The 21,163-nt window shown below is 36.6% G+C and overlaps 2 protein-coding genes across 2 annotated transcripts; one reads left to right on the forward strand and one right to left on the reverse strand.

Moving 5' to 3' along the window:
• Positions 1-1,432: 1,432 nt before the first annotated feature.
• LOC140941058 (uncharacterized) lies at positions 1,433-10,564 on the forward strand. Its single transcript, XM_073390017.1, has 11 exons — positions 1,433-1,571; positions 1,838-1,878; positions 3,008-3,389; positions 4,063-4,313; positions 5,523-5,634; positions 6,246-6,303; positions 6,759-6,847; positions 7,550-7,691; positions 8,377-8,444; positions 9,490-9,612; positions 10,429-10,564. The coding sequence occupies exons 1-11, from the start codon at positions 1,494-1,496 to the stop codon at positions 10,498-10,500; spliced, it is 1,416 nt and encodes a 471-aa protein (XP_073246118.1). The 5' UTR covers positions 1,433-1,493; the 3' UTR covers positions 10,501-10,564.
• Positions 10,565-11,783: 1,219 nt separating this feature from the next.
• On the reverse strand, positions 11,784-18,362 carry LOC140940273 (forkhead box protein J1-B-like). Its single transcript, XM_073389196.1, has 2 exons — positions 17,298-18,362; positions 11,784-14,453 (listed from the first exon to the last, which is right to left on the reverse strand). Exons 1-2 carry the CDS (start codon positions 17,736-17,738, stop codon positions 13,689-13,691), a joined length of 1,206 nt encoding a protein of 401 aa, XP_073245297.1. The 5' UTR covers positions 17,739-18,362; the 3' UTR covers positions 11,784-13,688.
• Between the last annotated feature and the right edge of the window lie 2,801 nt (positions 18,363-21,163).

Consider the following 21,163-nt stretch of genomic DNA (forward strand, 5'->3'; position numbering starts at 1 on the left):
ATTGCATGCACTATCTGTCTTCTCATTTGCGCGCGCAATGTATGATTTCCAAGCATTTTCTATCCTTTTTTGGAAATAATAAACTGTGTCCAGCGCTTTTGCCGTTATTCTCTTTAGTAAGAACAGTTTACAGCAAGGCAGTTAATTAGATTCGGCTTTTGTGATGTCCGGAATAATCAAAATCTTGGTAAGTGTTATTTACCAAGGCCTTCGGCTTAGACCGATAACATTTACTTCGACCTTGTTATTCCGAATATCGCAAAACTCTCACCCTGTATAGTAGTTTCCTCGCTGTCATTCTGTGAATTCCTATTGTAGACAGAGATTCCAGAATATTGATCAATTGCACTCAGTACGCTTCAGTTCATTTAGTTCCTTTACTTTGCGAAAGTAAAATATAAAATATTTGAATGAATACGAGACTGAGTACTCGATCTTGGTGCTGCACAAATCGCGAAAGTAGTTTTCGCGCCGGTCAGTCCAGCATTCTTGTTTTAGTGACATGCTGATTAATTCATTTTCACATTTGTTTCACCTAGCTCAAGGGCCTGTTTACATGGAGGTGGGGGACCCCAGGTAGGTGAGGTAACCCGCTTAGGTAGGGTAACCCGTTTGTCCATATAATCTCTCATTTTAATTTGATCACGTTTACATGTTAGGTGGGGTGACTCGCAATATTTTACCTCACCTACCTGGGGTCCCCCACCTCCACGCAAACAGGCCCTAAGGGCCTGTTTACAAGGAGGTGGGTTACCCAAGGTAGGTGAGGTAACATGTGGCGGGCTACCCACCCATCATGTAAACGTGATCAAATGAAAATGAGACTTTTATGGATAGGCGGGTTACCCGACCTAAGTAGACTATTCACAGTCCCCTATTTTTTCGTGAGATCGTTTAGATATTCCGCGTCTTACCGTCACAGCTATCTTGTTTTTCAAATGTACCGAGGGGGCGGGAGCCCGTAACGCAAAGCGCTCGATCTCGATGATCTTACGGAAAAATAGATGACTGTGAACACAACGAGGTTGCTGTGAACAGTCTACCACCTAAGCGGGTTACCTCACCTACGTGGGGCCCCCCACCTCCATATAAACAGGCCCTAAAATTGACCATTTTTCATTCTTTCACCACATTGTTATGGTTGTTGTTGTTGTTGACAAGTGCATAAAGCCGGTATTTACTTACGGTTTTCTCACACGCCTTGGCAATTTTAAAAATTTGATTTTTGAACCGGGTCTTAAACATTTGATGTTTTTATTTCTGCGTAGATGCCTTCTTTAAGGGCCCCTGCCTTAATTAAGTAGATGCCTGGGTTTGCTTAGTTCCAGTCCCACTGAAGAAGCGAAGATCGCGAAGATCTGGAAATTAATTTGCTCCAGGACCTCTCCTGTTTCACGTAAACAAGTATCAAGATGGCGGCGAAATCGATGGCGGCGATTAATGAGTTTTCTCGTTCTATCAGCGTTTTTTAGTTTTTATTCTTTGAAATCGTCATGGAGAAGTTAAGTGATGAAATTTTAGTGAGAATTTTTAGCTTTTTATCGGCTCGAGATCTTTGCAGATGCTCCCAGGTATGCAGTGTTGCTCATTTTCGTGAAAAAATGCTTGATGTTCGCATGCTTTTTTGCCAGGCGGGCGGGAAGTTTACGAGCTTGTTTACCCCCAATTTTTTTATAAGAATTGTTTCCAATTGCTCTTGGGTATTACATTCGTCCCAAGAGAAAGCGAAAACAATATTTGTGTTAAATTTTGTGGGGTAAACAAGTTGTATTGTGGACAATGTGAAAGAGCCGGCGAATGTTTTTTGACTTGTGTTTTTTGTGACGTATTTCTTTAGGTGTGTTCTGCATGGTGTCGTCTGGCAAACGACTTTCATTTGTATCCTTTTTTGTAGTTGTTCAATATGGCTGTGGTCAAAAAGTTTAATACGTGGTGTGAGAAAATGCAACATACACACGCCGGCTCAAACTGCACAGTATACTGATACATGTATTTTAAACCTCTTTTGTCAGCTTCCCACCCCTGATGTGTCCATATTTCTCCTGATGCGTCTACAGTAGAACCCCTGGAACTCTGAAGCAAAAGGGGAGTTTGAGGGCGCGATCCATTCAACCAAAATTCCAACCGGTCCGACCGGGAAAAGTGGTCCACCTCAAAAGGTTTTCTGGTTGGGCCGAACTGATCCATTGAGTTTTGGACCGAAATTTCCGGAAATTTTGGTTGAATGGATCACGCCCTGAGTTAGAGTAAAAACCCGCGACTAAGAACCTACATTCTCCCAATTTAGCCTAAACAGGTTCTTACATAAATGTTAGGTTCTTAAATGGGTTCTTATTTTCTGACGAAGAAAAAGCATGGTAGCTATGAGTATTTAGTGGTATTCAGCTTATTTCTTTTATAAAATCTGCATACCAAATTAGTACTCAATATTTAATTTAAATATGTAAAAATGACTTTGAGAAGAAGGACTGATACCCTGCGAGCAGAGGCCCTTCGATCTTCCTAGATAAGTCGGGATCGATCTTCATAGATAAGTCCTCTTCCCGACTTATCTAGGAAGACAGAAGGGCCTCTGCTTGCAGGGTTAAGGTCTGAACGTCTGACCGCATGAATTTGAAGTCCTTTGGCCCAAGCATAGGCAATTAATTTTTATTATAGATTTTAGAAAATATTGAACTGTTTCAAATTTTAGGCTAAATTGGTTCCTTTCTTGAGGGGGCCTAACTGAAAAATTTTAGCCTAAAAGTTTCTTAAAATTAGGATCTTGGTCGTGGGTTTTTACAGTATTCAAGTTCAAGTTACTGAGGTTCTACTGTATTTATAAGCGTGTAAGATACATTTGGTTCTCATTCAATTTTGTACATGTGTAAAGGCAAAGGAAGTTTTATTTAATTTAACAAACCATGTACATGTTACTATTCATTGTTGAGAAATGAATTATGGCAAATTTGGATAGAACTTGTTAACTGATTTTCCTTGACTTAAAAAAAATTGTTCCTGCATACAGATGGAAAAAATTATTTATTGAAACTTTTGACAAGTTCATCTTAGACCCTTCTTACTATAACAATGTGTTTCCAACTCAGTGGAAGGAACTGTTTATACTACGATCAAACTGGTTCAGTGGTCACTGCCATGTTCAGAGTCTCCATAGAAAGACTGTCACCACACAACAGAAGGAGTTCTCAAGGATTATCTGCTTAAAAATCTCAAATTGTGGCGGTAGCCTTTTAGCGAGTGTCAATCATGACTCTAAAGTAGTGCACTTGTGGAGTTTAATCAACAAGAAATCACTTCATGTGGTCTTTTGTGAAAGCATTGTTGGTTGTGTGGACTTTGGAAGTGAACGTTCAAGAAACTTACTGGCCATTGGCCTCTTTAATAACAAGGTGTGTACATATAAGATCAAACTTGAACCAAAAAAAAAAATTGAATCACAACATTTACTAGTAAAGATAACCACTTTATAACAGTCCCAAGTTTTTTCTTGAGGTCACATCAGTGTTGTTTGAACATTGAACTAATGTACTATATCTGTTAAGCTCACAACATACCTAAGTTTGTTAAATTGGTTTTGTCCAGATGCAAAAACAAAAAGAAAAAATTATCCATTTATGTACCCTAACTATGGCCACTACCTTGACCATGTGGAAGTGTTAAAAATCAGTAATATCAAAATTAAGATAAAACAACGTTCTTACATCTTTATAGCCCATTTTACAGTTACAGTTGGAAACGAGACTGGAGTTGACCTTGTTTTGATACATTGCTTCTTGTTTTATTATGTAAATCATGTTGTTCTTATTCTAACTAGTATTTTTTTTAGCAAAATTTAGACCTCAGCCTCACCTTCCCTCAAAGGCTAGGACACTAGGCCCACAACTTTAAAAATGCCTATTCATTTATAATCAGGTTTACCTGGACAGAACATTGTTATCATGTTTACTGTCTTAAATATTTGCAGTACAGGCAAAAAATGTCATCGGTGTGTCAACACAGCATACAACTGTGGGATTCTTTGATACAATACTTTAAATAACTAATACCTTGTTTTATTTACAGTTCTGCCTGTGGGATTTCCATAGGGAGAAGTTTCTCCTAACCCAGGTTAATTTATCAGAGATTTCAAGAGAGTTTACTCCAAGAAATAACATTTCCACCCCTAATACTGCCGTGTGTCGTGTCAATCTAGTGGATAACAAGATTGCAACAGTTACAACTCAGTGTATTGTAAAAGTTTGGCAGTTGGATTTCAGTAAAAGTGGTCAGCTTTCTTGCCTTTGTCTGCATACTCTGACAACTTTTAAACCAAGGTACCAGTAATAATATGAACTTGAGTTAACACAGCTACTATTAAATAGTATTATAATATTATAACATTATAATCAAATTTTGATTATAATATTGGGGCCAAACAGTCTGTGAGTCTGTGAGTGATGGGAAAAAGATAAAGTTTTATGAAATAATTTGCAAATACATGAAAAATGTTTCCTGCTTAGTTCCTTATGGGTATGTGCGGTTTTGCTGCTGGAATATTTGAAGAATTACTCAGTCTTGGTCGACTTACAATAATTAAGGTTAAATGCCCATTTTACTGACTTGAGTTAAGCACTCTTTATCAATTAGGGTTTAGCACTGTTTAGGGTTAAACACTTACATATATTTACTTTGGTTAGCTGTTTTTTTTTTTCATATCACTGCTTTTGAAATTTGTTTTGTAATTTTCTTGCATGGCTCTCATGGTTCTCAGGCATCACACTGTGTCCTAACTTGTTTTATTTTTCAACCATAAGCTGCATGACCAGGGATGTAGCTTGAGATTTTGAAGGTGTATGCACACGGGAGAAAAGTTGTAGTGCCAAAGGAAGCCCAACCTAGGGGGTCTGGGGACATTCTCCCCCAAAACTTTTTAAATAATAATAATAATAATAATAATAATATTTATAGAGGGAGCCCAACTCGCCAAGGCGGTTTTCAGTGGGGCCCTCATGCATTAATCTAACTAATTAATTAATTATGACGAAAAAAGGAAAATATGTTTACAAGTAAAACAAATTTAAAAATTTTTAATCTTAAAATCGATCATACAAAAAATATCAAGGTTTAAAATTAGCAAGGATCTTTTAAAAAAGTTTTTAACTTGGATTTAAAAATAGATAAAATATTACACTAAATTACGGGCTTGGAAATGTCATTTCCAGCATTTATAATTATAATATTATTATAATTTATCATAAATGTGTATACGTTTAATAGTTCCCAAATCTGAGCAATTTATATAGTTATGTCATAGCAGAAATGAGTTTCTGGTCGCAGTTAATCAGTTATTTGGTACTTTTTGTTTTTCTTTTGTTTCAAATTCATTAGTACGTAGATTACCAAATCCAAAAACAATGGGAAAAAAAAAATTAACTAAAATGAAAAATTAACTGCCATGAACATTATGCATTAAATATATCTGGTATTAAATATATTTTGTAGTATTTTGTTATTTGATGTATTAATACTTCTCACTTTCACAGGTGTTCTGTGTTAGATATTCAACTAAAAAGAGAACCGTTTGATGAAATGTGGTCTGTGTCCATATCACATGCCGCAGAAGTTTTACAAAATTGGAATCTTATTGGTTTTCAGGTAGATATTACTGCTTCTTATTCTTTAGTTATGTTGATTACAGAGGTTGTCTGTGGGTCCACTGTATGTACAGTAGATTTTTATCATCCCCCATAGAATGATGCAGAGTGGACACTTCATACTAGAGAACTGCCCTTGGTCTAAAGGCATCTACTTGTGGCGATATTATTGTATTATAGTAGTTCATGACAAATTATACATTAAAGGTGACATGTAGCTCTTTTTCATTTTTAAAGTTAAGGTTACGTCTGCATCAGGCCAGAGTCCAAAAATGCAGGGCTGTGCTTTAGCAGTGTTCAGTGGCCCCTAACGTCTTACTTTCGCTCTTGGGTGACGAGGAATCCTTTTTGTTAGAGCACAACCTTAAATGGTTTCTGTACCATGAAGCAACCAGGAGTACTTCTGTTCCCCCCTAGGATGGTATGCCATCATTTCTACATGTTGGTGGAGTGAGGCACCATGAGAGTAAAGTGTCTTGCCAAGGAACCCAACACAATGACCCTAATATAACAGGACCTAAACCTGGCCCCCTTAATAAGGAGTCTATAGCACTAATCACTAGGCCGCAGCACCTCTTACATTGTAAAGTGCTATCTCTGACATTTCAACAGGCAGTGAGATTTCAAGGTTCCAGACTTCTTGATGTTGGACCTAGACTTGATGTTGTGGGTATGTAAAGTGTTTGTACTTAAAAGACACCTATAGCATAAAAGATATTTGCAGCAGGTTGATTACCCATTGCCAGTAGATGGGTGCAGGAAAGTTGTCTGGTCAAATTGAGGGAGCCGCAAGCAAGTGCAGCAGAAGGTAACCATGACAACCTTATGAGTGGCAACCACCAGGCATAGTCACACTGACAACCTTCAGTGGAGAGTTTCACAGATACTTACTTAGGGAAGGGGGGGCAGGGAGCAAAAAACAGCTAAAGTGACTGCTCCCAAAGGCAATGTGAGCGAAATGATTCATTCATTATGACTCATGATTTGTTAGAGCAATTTAAATTGTTTGAGATCACTTAATTATCAACTTTTTTTGGTGCTTTGAGAATGACTCATTAATGTCGTTAAGAAGTTTCTGATTTTTTTTTCTAATTCAGTGTACTGGCACTTTATTTGTCTATGCAGCTGAAGATACAGAATGTTCTGATGATGAGGATGATAGTGTTTGCTATCCATCAAATAATCTTAAAACATGGATGCAGCCACAGAAGGAGGTAAGCATTATTTTGATTGTGGGGGTTTTTGATAATTTTCTTATTCTGTGAAATTATGGGATTGGTTGGCTTATCCAGAAAGAACAAGATGAAAAATACAATGTTCACTTGCTAAAATTCAGCCTCTGTTGGTGCAAAATGGCAGTAAGATGTAAGCAACATTTTGCTCCGATGACTCCATACAAATCCTACTAAAATCCTACAATACAAATCCTTCTACTATAAAGCGCACTATAAATGAATAAATTATTATTATTATTATTATTATTATTATTATTATTATTATTATTATTATTATTATTATTATTATTATTATTATTAAAATTGGCTTGGATCGTAACATTACAACCCAGGTGCTTATATCTCCTCACCAATTTGCACCAACAGGCTGATTTTTGGCAAGGGAGCTTTTTTCATCTTGTTCTTTCTGAAAATGGCAAAATGTCCAAGTCTACCAATCATGAAGTTCATAAATGATGTAAATCTTCCAAACTGAGCTACTGTTAGCCCCAAAGCCAATCAGAAAGATGTATTTGAATACCTTTTTACTGGAAAAGGCCTTCTACAGTTTTTTTCTTCTGTAGTTGTTTAATTTCGTATCATGGAACAGCATATATTACTGGTATATTCTTGACCTAGGACTAACTATTTTACAGTTATGATGGTATTGGTCTGATTGAAGTCATTTTTCTTTTATTGCAGCAAATGGGCTCCAGGACATCTGTGTCTTGCCTGTCCATCAGTCCTTGTACCAAATTAGTAACATCTGGCCAAAATGATAACACTATCTCACTTTGGGACACAGCCACGCAATGCCGAAGGCATATCCTGTTTGGACATACAGGTACATACTTGTTACTTATATAGTTACAATAACGTTACAACTAACTATTATCTAATTAACTTTTACTTGATGAGTGTGTGGAAATAAAAAACATCAATTACACATGTTATAGGATTTAACACAAGTAGACTGCTTGAAGTCTGCCTTTGCTCTTAAAATCCTTTGAGTTTTCGTCCCAGCCAGTGTATTTGCAAACAATGATGTTACAGTAAGGGATGAGACAAGAAAAGGCAGACTGTAGACTCTTTTGCAGTCAACAAAACCTCTGTCAGTCCAGAGACAAAGTAGCCGATTGGTCAATTTTACAGCTGCTGATTGGGACAGATCACTGACAGGTCTGTGGGTATCCCTGGCATGAGTTAGTAAGCGATAGATACAGTCAATACAGGTTTTTTCACAACTAATATTTTCCCCTGCAAAGGTCCTTAACAGAAAGGACGTTGGAGAAATCTTACAGGATTTTAAAAAAGTTTGAAAAATACATATTGCAGTTGTTTATGTTTTTTTTGTAAATCAGCTCAAGTTATTTGGTTTGATTGGTTAATAAGATTGTCTCAGACCTGCCCACAGTCTACAACACAGGTGTAAGATGGAACGCTGAGTTCCCTAACAAGTTTGGCATTAAAGCCAACTGCTGATTTTGGGAGTTTCGCTTTTTCTATATTGGCATGATTATTTTTAACAGGTGCCATAACATGCACTGATATGGACATGCATAAAATTGTTAGTGGATCCAATGACAGAACTGTAAAGGTATGTTTTTTGTACCCCATTAGTTTTAAGGGGCTTTGTTCTTACAGGTAAAGAGCTTCGCTGCTAACATTCATAATGATGAATAGTTCATAAGTTTTTCAGTTACTTTATGTCAAGTTGTATACACTGGATGAGTTGCCGATAATAATGAAGGGTGTCTGGAGTAAAGCCCCAGTAGTGTCTTGATGCAATGTCAAATTTTTCTTTTATACTTCACTAGCAAAATATAAATACAGGACAATCTGCCACAGTTGGCCCAAAATTGTATGTGAGAGCTCCTCTATCAATGTACTCTACCAAGTTATTTAGTACATTGGAAAGCTTTGACTGCATGTCATGCTTTTAGAAAGTTGTACTCTACTAGCTCTGTAAGACTGTGTCCCAAATAAAAAAGGGTCCTTTCATAAAAAATGATCACATTTTCTGAACATGTATTGCTTTTTGCCATGCATCATAAGTCGGTGAGGAAGCCGTCTTATTAAAGAGGAGATAGTTATATCACACTCTTTGTAAGGTGGATGATAGCATGACCACAGAAGGTAATTGGATTGTTACCCAAGGCAAGAGAAAAAGTTGTCGATCCTTTCCAAAAAGTACAGTTAAACCTCTCTGCAACTGCCACCTTGGGGACAGATGAGTGTGGCCTTTATAACCTGAGATCAGGCTCTATTTTCGTTTCGCTTTGAGAATTACATTCCAGCGGGCAAGACAAAACAAAAATTTCAGCGGTAGCCGTTAGAGAGAATGTATGAGAACTGCTCAAATTGGGCCTGATCTCAGGTTATGGCCTTTATAAAAAAGTGGCCAGTGTAGAGAGGTTTATAAGTCAATGTATGGATTATTTGTCCGCCAAGACAAAAAAAGTGACCGCTAGTGGAGAAATGTTCAAAAAAGTGTGATGCTAGTGCAAAGTTGTTGATGTTCTCCTTGCTTTGCATGTCACCATTGTTGTTGCAAAAGCTCTTTACTCTCATTAGATGAGTTAACAAATGGTTCTGTTCTCAACAGCATGACAAAGACTGACAGTATTCTTGTTTCATTTAAGGTATGGTCTTTGGAGAGTGGTGACTGCCAGTTGACTCTACCAGGAGACCACTCCTCAGGGGTTTCATGTGTAACTTTTAATGATCAGTGGGTTATTAGTGGTGATAACTGTGGTGAGATCAAGGTAAGAGTAAACTCTGGTGCTCATCACAAATAATTTATGGTATTGTTATTGTGGGTAGTCTTGTCCAACAGCTTTGTAAACTTTTAACTTGTTGGAGCAACTTTAGAATACCTGGTCACAAATTTTCTTGTTGAGTGTGTTGCTGTCATGGTCCACAGTCCACAGTCAGTGATAAGGAATTTGGTGTGTAAATGTACTGCTACCATTGTCTTTGGTCCCATAGTCGGTAAATCTGAAATTGACTAACTGTGTAAATGTATTGCTACTGCTGTCTGTAGTCTCGTAGTCAGTGAATTTGAAATTGACTATGTGTGTAAATCTACTGCTACTGCAGTGTGCAGTCCCAAAGTCATTGACTGTGAATTTAGGCAAGTGTTTAATAAAATCACCTGCATTAAACTGGCTTAATTGAGAATTGTAGGTTGAAGAACAAGGCATATGACATGTTTAGTGTGCTTGTTTTGCTTCATTGCAATGTGCACTGTGGACTGCGGTAGCAGGAGTTGTTGGGGAATATTTCATTGGCCAGGTACCTGAAGATTAGCCAGTTTAGCCAACTTGTAGATATATAAGTTAGTCCCTTTTCCGAGGGGCAGGATAACGAATGGTCAATTCAGTGGAGCACCAATACTGACCCAAAAAGTACATTCTCATGAACTGCAGAGCATCTGAAATTTCTCTCCATGCTCCTTGTACTGCTTTAAACTTGTGCAAGGGGAATAGATAAATCTTGATGAAAACTGTACTAGAATAAGCAGGATTCAGTTAAGGATGCCTCAGAAAAACCCACTGAAATAACCCTTTTTTTATCTGCAGGTGTGGGATTTTGCTATAAATAGTCTCTCAGTCTTACAAAGCTTAGACTTACCTTCAGGAACAGCTTGCTAACACCGAGGATCTTGATGTTGCATTCAGTGTTGTATATCTTTTTTCAGATGGAAGTACAATAAATAATAGTAATGTAATAGCCCTCATGCATGTTTACGTCATACAGGCAAGTTTTACCACCAAACCTCGTTTTGAAATTGTAAAGTTGCAATTTGTGTATCGCTGAATTCCTAAGGCAGTGCAGTAAGAGTTGAAAAGAACACCCATGCAAACTGGGCAAATATGTGAAGAATTTAATTTGCTTACAAATGAGGCTTGGTGTGGAAGTGTGCTCATCTGATGCAATCATGCACAAGGACCATTACTGCCAAAAAGACATTTTTACTTAGTATAGCTTTTAATGACTGGTATACAGTGCATGAACTGGTAAGCTACCTATTAACTGCAAATTTAACTTGGCATTTGTGTCTTTTGAGGTACCTAGGGTATCATATAATACTTATTATTATTGTTCTCTTATATAATGTATATACAATGTACAAAGATATATTCTCCAAATTTTTAGTCATTTTTCATTGCAACATACAAATTATATTACATAATCTCATTCATGCATCATGCAAGTTTGTGTTATGGGCACTGTCGGTAGTTTTAAGTTATAAAAATAGAGGTTAGATTTATAATAATATTTTTGTTTTAAAATTTAGTATCCATTTAAACTTTCATGATATTCTTCGGGAAAAGAGAAATACTTTGAAAATGACTTGAAATAAATGGTTTTAGTAGCATCTGATTTTTGATAACCTACTGATTAATCAATCCAATGATTGCTTTTCTTCTCCTGTAAAGCACAGTAATTCTCAAGATTGTGTTTGAAGTCACAAGAAAAAAATAATAAATGTTTTCCCTTAGTGGACAAGTTCAAGAAAGAGCCATTTGAAATGTCCAAACTCCAGTTTGCGGGACACTGTTTTTTTGTTTGGTAAAGTTGGGACTTGTTCAGTTTTGGTAGTTTGCAGACCAAACCTTGAAATTTAGTAGATTTAACTATATTATACCCTAACTTCTGGAATAGTAATATTATTGGTTGATTTATCCTACTGGTCCTTTTTTAAACCTCATGATTATTCGAACCTTGGACAGGAGAAAACGTTTCAAACCAAAACTGATTTTCCTTTCCCTGCTGAACACTCACATCATTTTACCCTGGCCTAATTTTTCAATTTTTGGTCATTGTTTAAAACTTGTTTGATTATTCCTGGAGGATTGGAAAATCGGGATTCCACTGTTACAGGAAAGGGATTTTTTTCTCATTTTTTCAACACGTAAAATGTCAGACAATATTCAAAATACACACAGTTTATTCATCATTCTTCACACACCAAAATTACTTCACTTTCCTATGTTGCATGGCTAATCCTTACCATAACTTAAGCAATATGCGACTGACTAGTCTTCCACAAACTTCAAGATATTAATAACCACCAAATCAAAAATATCCTCAGTGAATCTCATTGATGTTTTGTAGACTAATGGTAAGTGTCATTTATATGGAAGTGGTGCAAAATAATATATTATAAAATATGTACATACACTATGCTTTGCTATACACTCTGTTTTCTTAAAAAATAGCAATAGTTTCTTTCTTACAATATTTAATTCAATCTATAACAAAAACCATAATCTCAACTTTTGTGCAATACCTTTTACTGTCATTCTTAATATTATTACTCTGAAAAATTAAGAATTGCAAAGTCTACTTGCCTCTGCATGTCATAATGAAATATTGCCGAAAACTGATCCAAATTGCTTGGGCACACAATGTTTGACAGTTAGTTTTCTCACAGGCTCCTCAAAAATTATCTGATAGCTTTTCAAAATATTAAACTTTGCCTATTTAAATCTTTGAATTGTAGTTATTTTATACCCTGTGTTGCATAAGTTGATGAAGGGAGTGCAGCATGATTGCAACCCCACTTGTAACAACTGCATCCAGCAACTAAGGGTGTAGCCTGCAAACACAGACGTATTTCTGGTTGTCACTTAAAATAACAGATGGAGAGAAGTGTCGACTGAAAATACCTCTGTGTTCGCGGGCTACTAAGGGTGCTCTTCTTTGTGAAGATCAAAATCCTTCTCTCCTCCAAACTGTTTCTTTGTGTCGTAGGAAGGCTGGAGAGAGGGGAAAATCAAAGCGTTTTCCCTCTTTCCATTGTCCACTGCATGCCAAATAATGATATTATTGCTGTTTTTAGTGGAAAACCCAGGGGAACCTCTGTGGAGGAGAGAGTCAAAAATCTAAAGAGTCAACAATCCAAGTGGACTCACTGATCTAATCTGAATCCTTTGAAATTTATAATCTTTATATATGTACACCAGAACACCTTGTAAAGAACAAGGGCCCTGCCGTATTCTTGCCAGTTGTTGCTAATATAGCTGTCATTCATATGGTAACTACTTATCTACAGTATACAACATAAACTACAACCTAAAAGATCTATAAATTATGACAACTTCACTTTACATTTCTTTATTTACAAAAATACTGCATTTAGAGCTAGTGTTTCTTCCTAACTTAAAACCTTCATGTTGTGTTTAATACAAAATTCACTTTTTCTCTTAGAGAATGCTAAATAAAATCTAACATGAAATTCAACAGAACTTGTAGGTATGTTAACTTCATGCTTGTACTAAAAGCTCTTGTACATTTTAGATGAGAAAACTTCAGATGATTGCAACAGCAGCTGTTAATTAATGAGACTGCTGTTGATCTGTTAGCAACAGTATTAGAATGAATGATCTATATATAGTTTGAATTATTGTTTTAAGAAGACATGAGTTCTCTGAAGAGGCATTTTTTTTTAACCTTAATTTGAACTGTAACCATTAGTGCTCATTTAAACATGTTAACCCTTTAAGCCCCAATATCCACATACAAATTCTCCAAACTGATCTCCATACATCTCCTTTAAGAATTAGTTGAGAGAATTTGATAAAAGGTCTTGGAATTTTCTCTATTATGCTCATTTTATTAATTCTCATAACTTTATCTCTTGACAGTGTATGGATATTGTTAGGAGAAACTTGTTGTTGGTCACTATTGAGACTTAAAGGGTTAACGCAAAAGTACTGGATGAGTTGACTTCTATGTTACTGTTATCATTCCAAAAATTATGAGTTGTTCATCTTGGACATAGAACTTATGGGCACTAATTGAAGGAAAAAGCCTACAGCTGGTCATCTTAAGATTACCAAATATTATTATTTTCATCCAGCTCAAAGCAGTCAAAAAAGTCATTCCCAGTCTCTGCCCAGGGATGCTCCTCCTCATACATTAGAGGTGGGGATGGCGGCATGTTGAACACAGACTGTGCAGCATCTGTCAAGGTTGTTGGAGATGGTGTTGCTAAATTTTCACGAGAAGGAAGGAGTCCCACTCCTCTTATTGTTAAGTCCAGGTCAGGATCAACTTGAAAATTCTCCTCAGTACTTTCAGTTGATGGCGGGGGGCTTAAGCAATTGGACGTGGCAATACCCGAAAGGGTTATAGTAGATAGTGAATTCTCAAAGGAAATTCCGTGAGCATCAGCTATTTCTCTAATGCTTTCATCAATTTCATCATTTGTTAACACTGTCATCCAACTGAATTCCTCCTTAATTCCACCAGAAAATGGTGCAATTTCCTCCTCTTCGTAGAACTCCTCTTCATCACTCTCCGGTTCAATTTTAATTTTAACTGGTTTAAATTTCTTTTTTGCCCATGGTTCATCATTTTCTTGTTTTACACTGTCTGATGGTCTCTTGTTTGAAGCCTTTTTACTTGGTTTTGAAGAAGAGCCTCTCTTAGAAGGCTTCTGTGTGTTAACACCCCTTCGTCTCTTAAAGACTCCATCAACAAACATATCAGCATAAGCAGGATCAATTTTCCAAAAGCCTCCCTTGCCTGGTTCGTTTTTGTTTCTGGCAACTTTTACAAAACATTTGTTTAAGGATAAATTGTGGCGAATTGAATTCTGAAAGATATAAATAATATGAATAAGGTTACAGCAAGCAAGACCTTTTTAATACTGTTGCATGGTGGCAAACATTTCTTTTTATTACATTATAATATTTCTTTTTTTTTTACTCATTGTTGTGATACCATTGGACCAAAAAGTACTAATTTTGTGTGTACACTCAGTCAGGGAAAAATAAAATAATATATTATATCTTTTCCACATCCTTTAGTATGACTCAGACAAACTCTCCTGAACTAAAAACTAAGTTAACCAGCACAATGGTCAGTCAGTTAGTTTGTGAGCTGAATTAGCCTCTTTGAAGCAAAATAAAACAAAAATCATAATTTGCTTTGTATGCTAACCGAGGGTCTGACTCATGTCTACCCGAACAGATAAAAATTTAATGGAATACTTTAAAGTATCGTCCCGACTAACTGCCTCTGGGTCTCCAAGGATGAAATATTCCTGAACTGACCACTCCCGAAGACCATGGCCAGTAATGAGTGATGCACTTGTCAACAATACTAATTATTTTTTAATGAGGTCTTGATTTTTCAGTGAATGTGAAGAATCAAAAAATTAGCAGAGAATTTGGAGTAAATTGCTATTACAGTGGTTGTCACATTTTATCAGGGACTAAACCAACATTGCTATTATGGCACATGTACTTATTATGCCTCAAATACCACATGATGGTAGAGTGAAAAATGATTCAATGTTATAATTCACAGTATATTGTTATTGTCTTGTGTAACAAAGAGATGCTCTTATCGGCAACTGGCAGTCATCTCAGTTTTCCTAGTACCATTGGCATTAAATTAATGACAACAGCTCATTCTCTATTTCTTTTGAATGTAACGGGTCTTTGTTAATAGACCTCCAAAACAAATGATGAAAGTTTGGTTCATTCTTTAGTTTAAGTGATGTGACCTCAACACAGGAAAACTTTTGCGTGTGATAATGCTAAAAAAAATATTAAGACACATTTACAGCAAAGCTGTGAATAATACAAGGCTGGAGAAATGTTTATTAATTGATAACTGGTAAAGCCAAGAGGTATTAGTCTATTTCTGTTTATTCCTGAGATATCACCCCAGAATGATTAACTTCAGTTTTCTGGCAGTTTATTACTTTATAGCATTTTGCAATGATGGTTATAGTTTTTTAACCCTGATCTTGGTGAAAATAATTCAAAAGGAAGCAATGTGTTGCCTCAAAATTATTTGTCTCATTAAAATTATTCTAACTTTGTAATTAACAGTCAAAGAGAATTCATTTGAATATTGAAATATAACTGTGATAGTCCCTAGGTAATTATGTTTTGTAATTTTCTCACCGACTTCCTTTCCATTAACAGTTTGCTTGCATTTTGTAACTTTTCACATTATTTAATGTCTTGTCACCTTATTTTACCATATTTTATAGTGTGAAAACAAATAATAATAATAATAATAATAATAAGTAGTAGTTATATTTACTTATCTGAAACTTTCCTACCTACAAGAAATGTTATTGCAAAAAAAGTGAGAGTGAAGTGACACAGTGAAACCATTTTAAAAGTTTTAGGTTTATAAAAACAATGTTGAAGTAAATTTAAGAGTTTGAAAATAATATTCTTTTTTGTAAGACATAATATTATTCTGTTCTATTATTAATTGAAAAGTTTATTTTTAGAATGACTACTGTTTCAGATGGCAAGGAAATTGGCAACAGTTTTAAAAAGTACTTTAGTTATATCCTTTTTCTCATTGCTGGATGTCGTATTTAATATTTTCTTTCTATTTCCTTTTTTATGGAGGGATATTTGCAATCAAATATATTGTTCACTGTAAACTTGAGTTCTACCACCATTGGGGCAGTCAGATTATTTTGTGAAAGAATTACATAAACTGCTATTGTTTCGTCTCGACGTGAAGTAAATAGCCCCGGATTGCCCCGGTGTGAAAATCTGAAAAGTACATTAAAATACATGTCATACAAGGCATTTGCATGAAACCTTCAAATTTCAAGAAAACAAGAATATCGGGGATTTTGTTCCCGAAATCTAATAGTTGAAAGCGAATGCGAGATAAATAATATTATTCGCTTTCCAATGTATAGGACATCGTTATTGGTGGTAATGGTATTATGTAACTGAGACTTGTCTTTAATTCACCGAACGAAGCCGAAAAAATTCCGCCCACGATTATGAATTTGCGGGTATTATTGTAAATGTATTTAAATAAGAAAAGCGAATAAAACAGCGAGCATAACTGCCACTTTTTCCTCTTCGAAAGCTTAAGTTATCCACGATAGAGCAATTCGTCTGCGGTAAAAACACACTTTGTAACATTCGAAAACTGTCCCGCAATAGTGCAAACAATCCATTACTTTTTTTTTTAACTTCGGTGGACAATACTCCTTATGTCTGATCAGCGTTTTTCGCTTCAAATTATTTTGGTAAGGAAATTATTCCATGCAAGTGTAAATAAAATATATTCATAAGCTATCCAAGTGGCCTTTATTTGTAAACCATATTCACAAGCCGCCCCACAAGATCCTATGACCTGCTGTCTGAGTCGATTGCAACCCGCTCTGTCGAAGCAAAATACAGGTTTTCAAAAATTCGAAGCACCCAAAGACAAGCCGCTAATAAATGCGAACAAATTTGTTTAACACAAAGGGAAAAATCTTCCATCAAAATTTGTGCTAATACAACTTATAATCGTATCAATTTAAACGCTCCTCATTAACGAGAATATGCGTAACGAGGTAGATCAAACACAATGGTCGGCTGATGGTGTTTAGCCGGTGAAAGTTTGCGCTGAAATCTCGAAAAATAAAATAAAAACTGTAAGATAATTGTTGAAAATTTCGTACCTGCCATGTTGGATCTGCTACTCTGTAATACATGAAGTTCTCCTTGATCCACTTATAAATCGCACTAAGGGTGATTTTGGTCTTATTGGTTTCTCGCATGGCCATACAAATTAGCGTGGCGTAGGAATACGGGGGCTTGTGATTCGCATCATTTTTGTAGTCAATGTTTGGTTCTTTGGAATTGACGTCTTTATATCCGTCGCTGGTATCGCTTCGATCGTCCGAATCACATGAGTTTGAGGAAGGGCTAGGTGAAGGAGCAATTGAAGTAGTCACCGGCGCGATGTCCTGAACACTGATGCTGTGAAGCCACTGCAGATTGGTCAAACTGTCATCAAGCGATGATTTCTCGTCCTCGTCGTCTTCAGGGTTCTGTGCCTTCCAATTTGCTGCAAATCTCTCGGCATAAGATTGTACTGCAACCGGCATTTTGCTGTTCATAATATTCCCGATAAGTCAAAAGTGTACGCAGATGTCCCGTTTCAAACTACCTACACAGCAAAGCGAACTAATATTGATGTTTTTTCGTCTTTCCTGAACGTTTATCTCGAGTCAGACTGTGCTGGGTTTTCCAGAGGAATTCACAAGGTGAAACACGTAGGCAGGTAGATCGGAGCTTGAAAACTAGAGAACTGTTGCAATTTGGAATCCTTTCGAATGTAAAATAAAAGCACTTTGGTGTTTCCGTCAACTGCTAATGTCCACAGGCGACTTGTATATATACTCGCCAGTCGATAAACACAAGTCAACCACAGAAATACCTCCTTCTTGCCGGTAGATAATTCACTATTGAGCTTAAAACGTCAGTAATTATGCTCTAAAATGTGATGAAAACAGGCGAATTATAAGGCAGAATTTGAGTGCTGGTGCTTCGCTAGTTTACCCGGCTGGCGCAATTCATTTCCTTCAAGGTGTTAATGCTCCACAATTTTAAATGCCCCTTGTAGATAACTGGACGCCAATTTGTTCTTTCCTGTATTTAGCATATAGAGGCAAACGCTTATTGCAAGCAATCACTAGCAAATGTAATGAATGACCATCGTTCTCGGGCTTTTGTTCCCGACTAGACCCATTAATCAAAGTAACAAAGGGGTATAAACAACGTTCTGCTATTTCATTGGTAACTTGGTTGCTACGAGTTAATTCCATTATCCGCAGACGCCAAATGCGGGCTTTTGATTGGCTTTGCGTCGCTATGATCCCAAGTTGTTTATATCGAAGGGCGCGTGCGTGAAATAGAACCTTGGCGGAAATGGTTACGAGCTGCTTTGATAAACATTTCACTTGGCAACGGCTTCAAATTTCTGTTCCGGTAAAACTGAATCATCGAGAGACATTTTTTTACAATTTGTTTCTCTTCCGAAGCTTATGCTTTTCACAATGTACGTGCTAAGTGAAGCAACTACGACTGGATTTGAATTAAGACTTGACGTAACTTAACCGCAGAAAGGTTAAGTGTTTCCGCGCTCGATTGCCTCAGCAGAAAATTTCGCAACCCTGTTCGAATGTTCCGTGTTTTAGTAAACGCGCAATTATGCTACATGGGCTGCGAAATTTTACAGCAAAACTGCAAATGCAGTGCAAATGGGTCCCTTTAAAATAATATTGTGCAGTTGCCTGTATAGTTTTATGTATATTTGACTGAATATCAGACAATAAAGACATCCTTACTATTAAAGGATCAATATTATGCAAAGGTTCTTATCTGAATTTTTTTAAAAAACTCAGTCTTGCCCCGGCCTCAAAGACCCTTAAAGGACGGTTATGCTTAAACTCAACCAAAAGAAAAAGGGTTTTTTAGTTTGAATGTATTAATTAGAGGAACTATAATAAAAATACGTTGTTGTCTCATCGTATCTTATACGATAAAGTACAACGCTTTTCGCAAGTATAATATTCATTAGGGTGACCGAAATCCGTGACATCAACCATGTTTTCAACCGGAAGTGTGGCTGTTGACTGGTGTTTGATGAGTGGAGCACGGGTGTTGAGGACATGTTCTTTGTCCAGCCGTGCAACTCAATTTTCAGAAAGGTTCTAGTTTCAGAAAAAAGCAAGTCTAGAGTGTGAAATTTGAAACACTGTTTTATGAAGAATTGTCTTGGAGAGGATTTAAAAATCTGAATTTTTCTAGTATTATGTTAGGATATAGACATTCCGGAGAGTCTTAAACTACAGGGTTTTATGGTTTCAATGTCCTTATAAGTAGGTCTGTCTTGCATGCAGGGTGTTTTGCGTTCACTTTCTTTTTTAATTTTTTAATCTTTTTCTTTATATATATATATATATATATATAAATATTTTTCGTACTTATTTGTTTTATGATAAATGCCTTTTTACATTTCATTTCAAGGCAAGAAACTCGATAAGATTTTAGTCCACCATTCACAAAACATAAATATTTGTTATTTACCTTCTGGGTAGCCTTTCTTCCTAGGAAAACTATTTTTTTAGATATATTTCTCAGTCTTAGCTTGCGCTGCAGCCGGCCCACGTATCGCGTAAACGATTATTATGGTCAGAAGGTCAGAGAAGGTTTAGAGTGTCTGTAACACAGGCTACTCGGTCTTTGCCTCTTCTGGAATTAAGTTCGTGGACATGTTGAGCAAATTGGGGAGTGCATTCAGACATGGATTAAGAGCTTTTCGAAAAGCCCTTAGGAGAATTGCGAAATTACTAGACGGTAGTATTTTAAGCTTGAAGTTAATTATTAATAAGTTATACCTCTCCGGGCGAGGTGGCCACCCTTGGCAGTAATGTAAGACCGGAGAGGTACGATTCCTTCTTACAGGTGTATCGGAAATTTCACGTCGTCAGTCTTGTGCGCAAGGAGACAAAGAAAGGTAACCAAACAGTGTGATACACGAGCAGGGAGAGTTGTATTTTCGCTTTTTAAACCTTTTCCTTTTTTGTTTGTGCCTTTATTGCCTTCACCTTTACTGAGGCTCTATTATGACTCTCCTACAGAGCGAGTTTGCATGTTATAGTATGCATTCTGTATACAACAGAGGCGTAACGCCTTGTACGCACATATCCCTGTGCGAACAGCTGAAATCTAGGAGAAAATGAGAGATAAATCTTTCGCTTTATATTGGTGTCTTTACCCGCCTGAATTGTTTAAAGACATCTCGCCCTTTGCTTGTAACCTCCTGGATGGCTCACTGTTTTACCTTTTTTCCGCAAACATTGCTCGTTATCGATAACACTAGAGATGAAAATAAAACAACTGGCTTATTATTGCATTTTCCTTCGTATTTATTTACTGAAAATGTCCTGCGGAAAACGCAGGGAATGGCATTTCTGAGCCCCTAAATTTGAAAAATTTTATGGGGGACCATGCCCCCAGACCCCACTAGTTTGCGATGCCTTCGGAGGTCCAACCTTTCTTTCCGTGCGTACACCTTCAAAACCTCAATACGTGAGTGGGATTTCGTGCATATCATGACTCATGATTCTGGGCATCACCCACTCTTTGTTTACTTGCGGTATATCGGCTGAATTTCTTATGTCGCAAGCCGGGGTAGCAAGCTATTACTCGACGGGATAAAAAACATTTACACAGATAAAAATAGCGGCACACAGGCTATCCCATGGCGCCTGGCTCTTATTTGACTTTTCACCTCCTGAATGGTGAGGGAAATTCTAAATTTAATTCTGTCAGATATAGAAAATCCAATAGAATCATGCAAGAGTTTTGAGAAAGGTTTCTTTCGAATGTGGTGTCACGGAATGAGTTCGTCCACAGACTCATGAGTTATTCAGTGTGAAACCACATTGCATGTCTTTATTATATATTGAGTGTGGAATCGATATGGTTAAACTCTTGTATTTCATTAAAAATTAAAAAGTATTTTAAAAGCCACCAT

Source organism: Porites lutea, chromosome 6, assembly GCF_958299795.1.
Source record: "Porites lutea chromosome 6, jaPorLute2.1, whole genome shotgun sequence".
NCBI lineage: Eukaryota > Metazoa > Cnidaria > Anthozoa > Scleractinia > Poritidae > Porites > Porites lutea.

Excerpts from the sequence above, each read along its gene's own strand:
- LOC140941058 (XM_073390017.1), top strand. The coding sequence starts at position 1,494 with ATGGAGAAGTTAAGTGATGAAATTTTAGTGAGAATTTTTAGCTTTTTA. Across the intron at positions 4,314-5,522 it reads CTGACAACTTTTAAACCAAG|GTGTTCTGTGTTAGATATTC; the intron begins GTACCAGTAATA and ends TCACTTTCACAG. Across the intron at positions 5,635-6,245 it reads GGAATCTTATTGGTTTTCAG|GCAGTGAGATTTCAAGGTTC; the intron begins GTAGATATTACT and ends ACATTTCAACAG.
- LOC140940273 (XM_073389196.1), bottom strand. The coding sequence starts at position 17,738 with ATGAACAGCAAAATGCCGGTTGCAGTACAATCTTATGCCGAGAGATTT. Across the intron at positions 14,454-17,297 it reads TAGCAGATCCAACATGGCAG|AATTCAATTCGCCACAATTT; the intron begins GTACGAAATTTT and ends TATATCTTTCAG.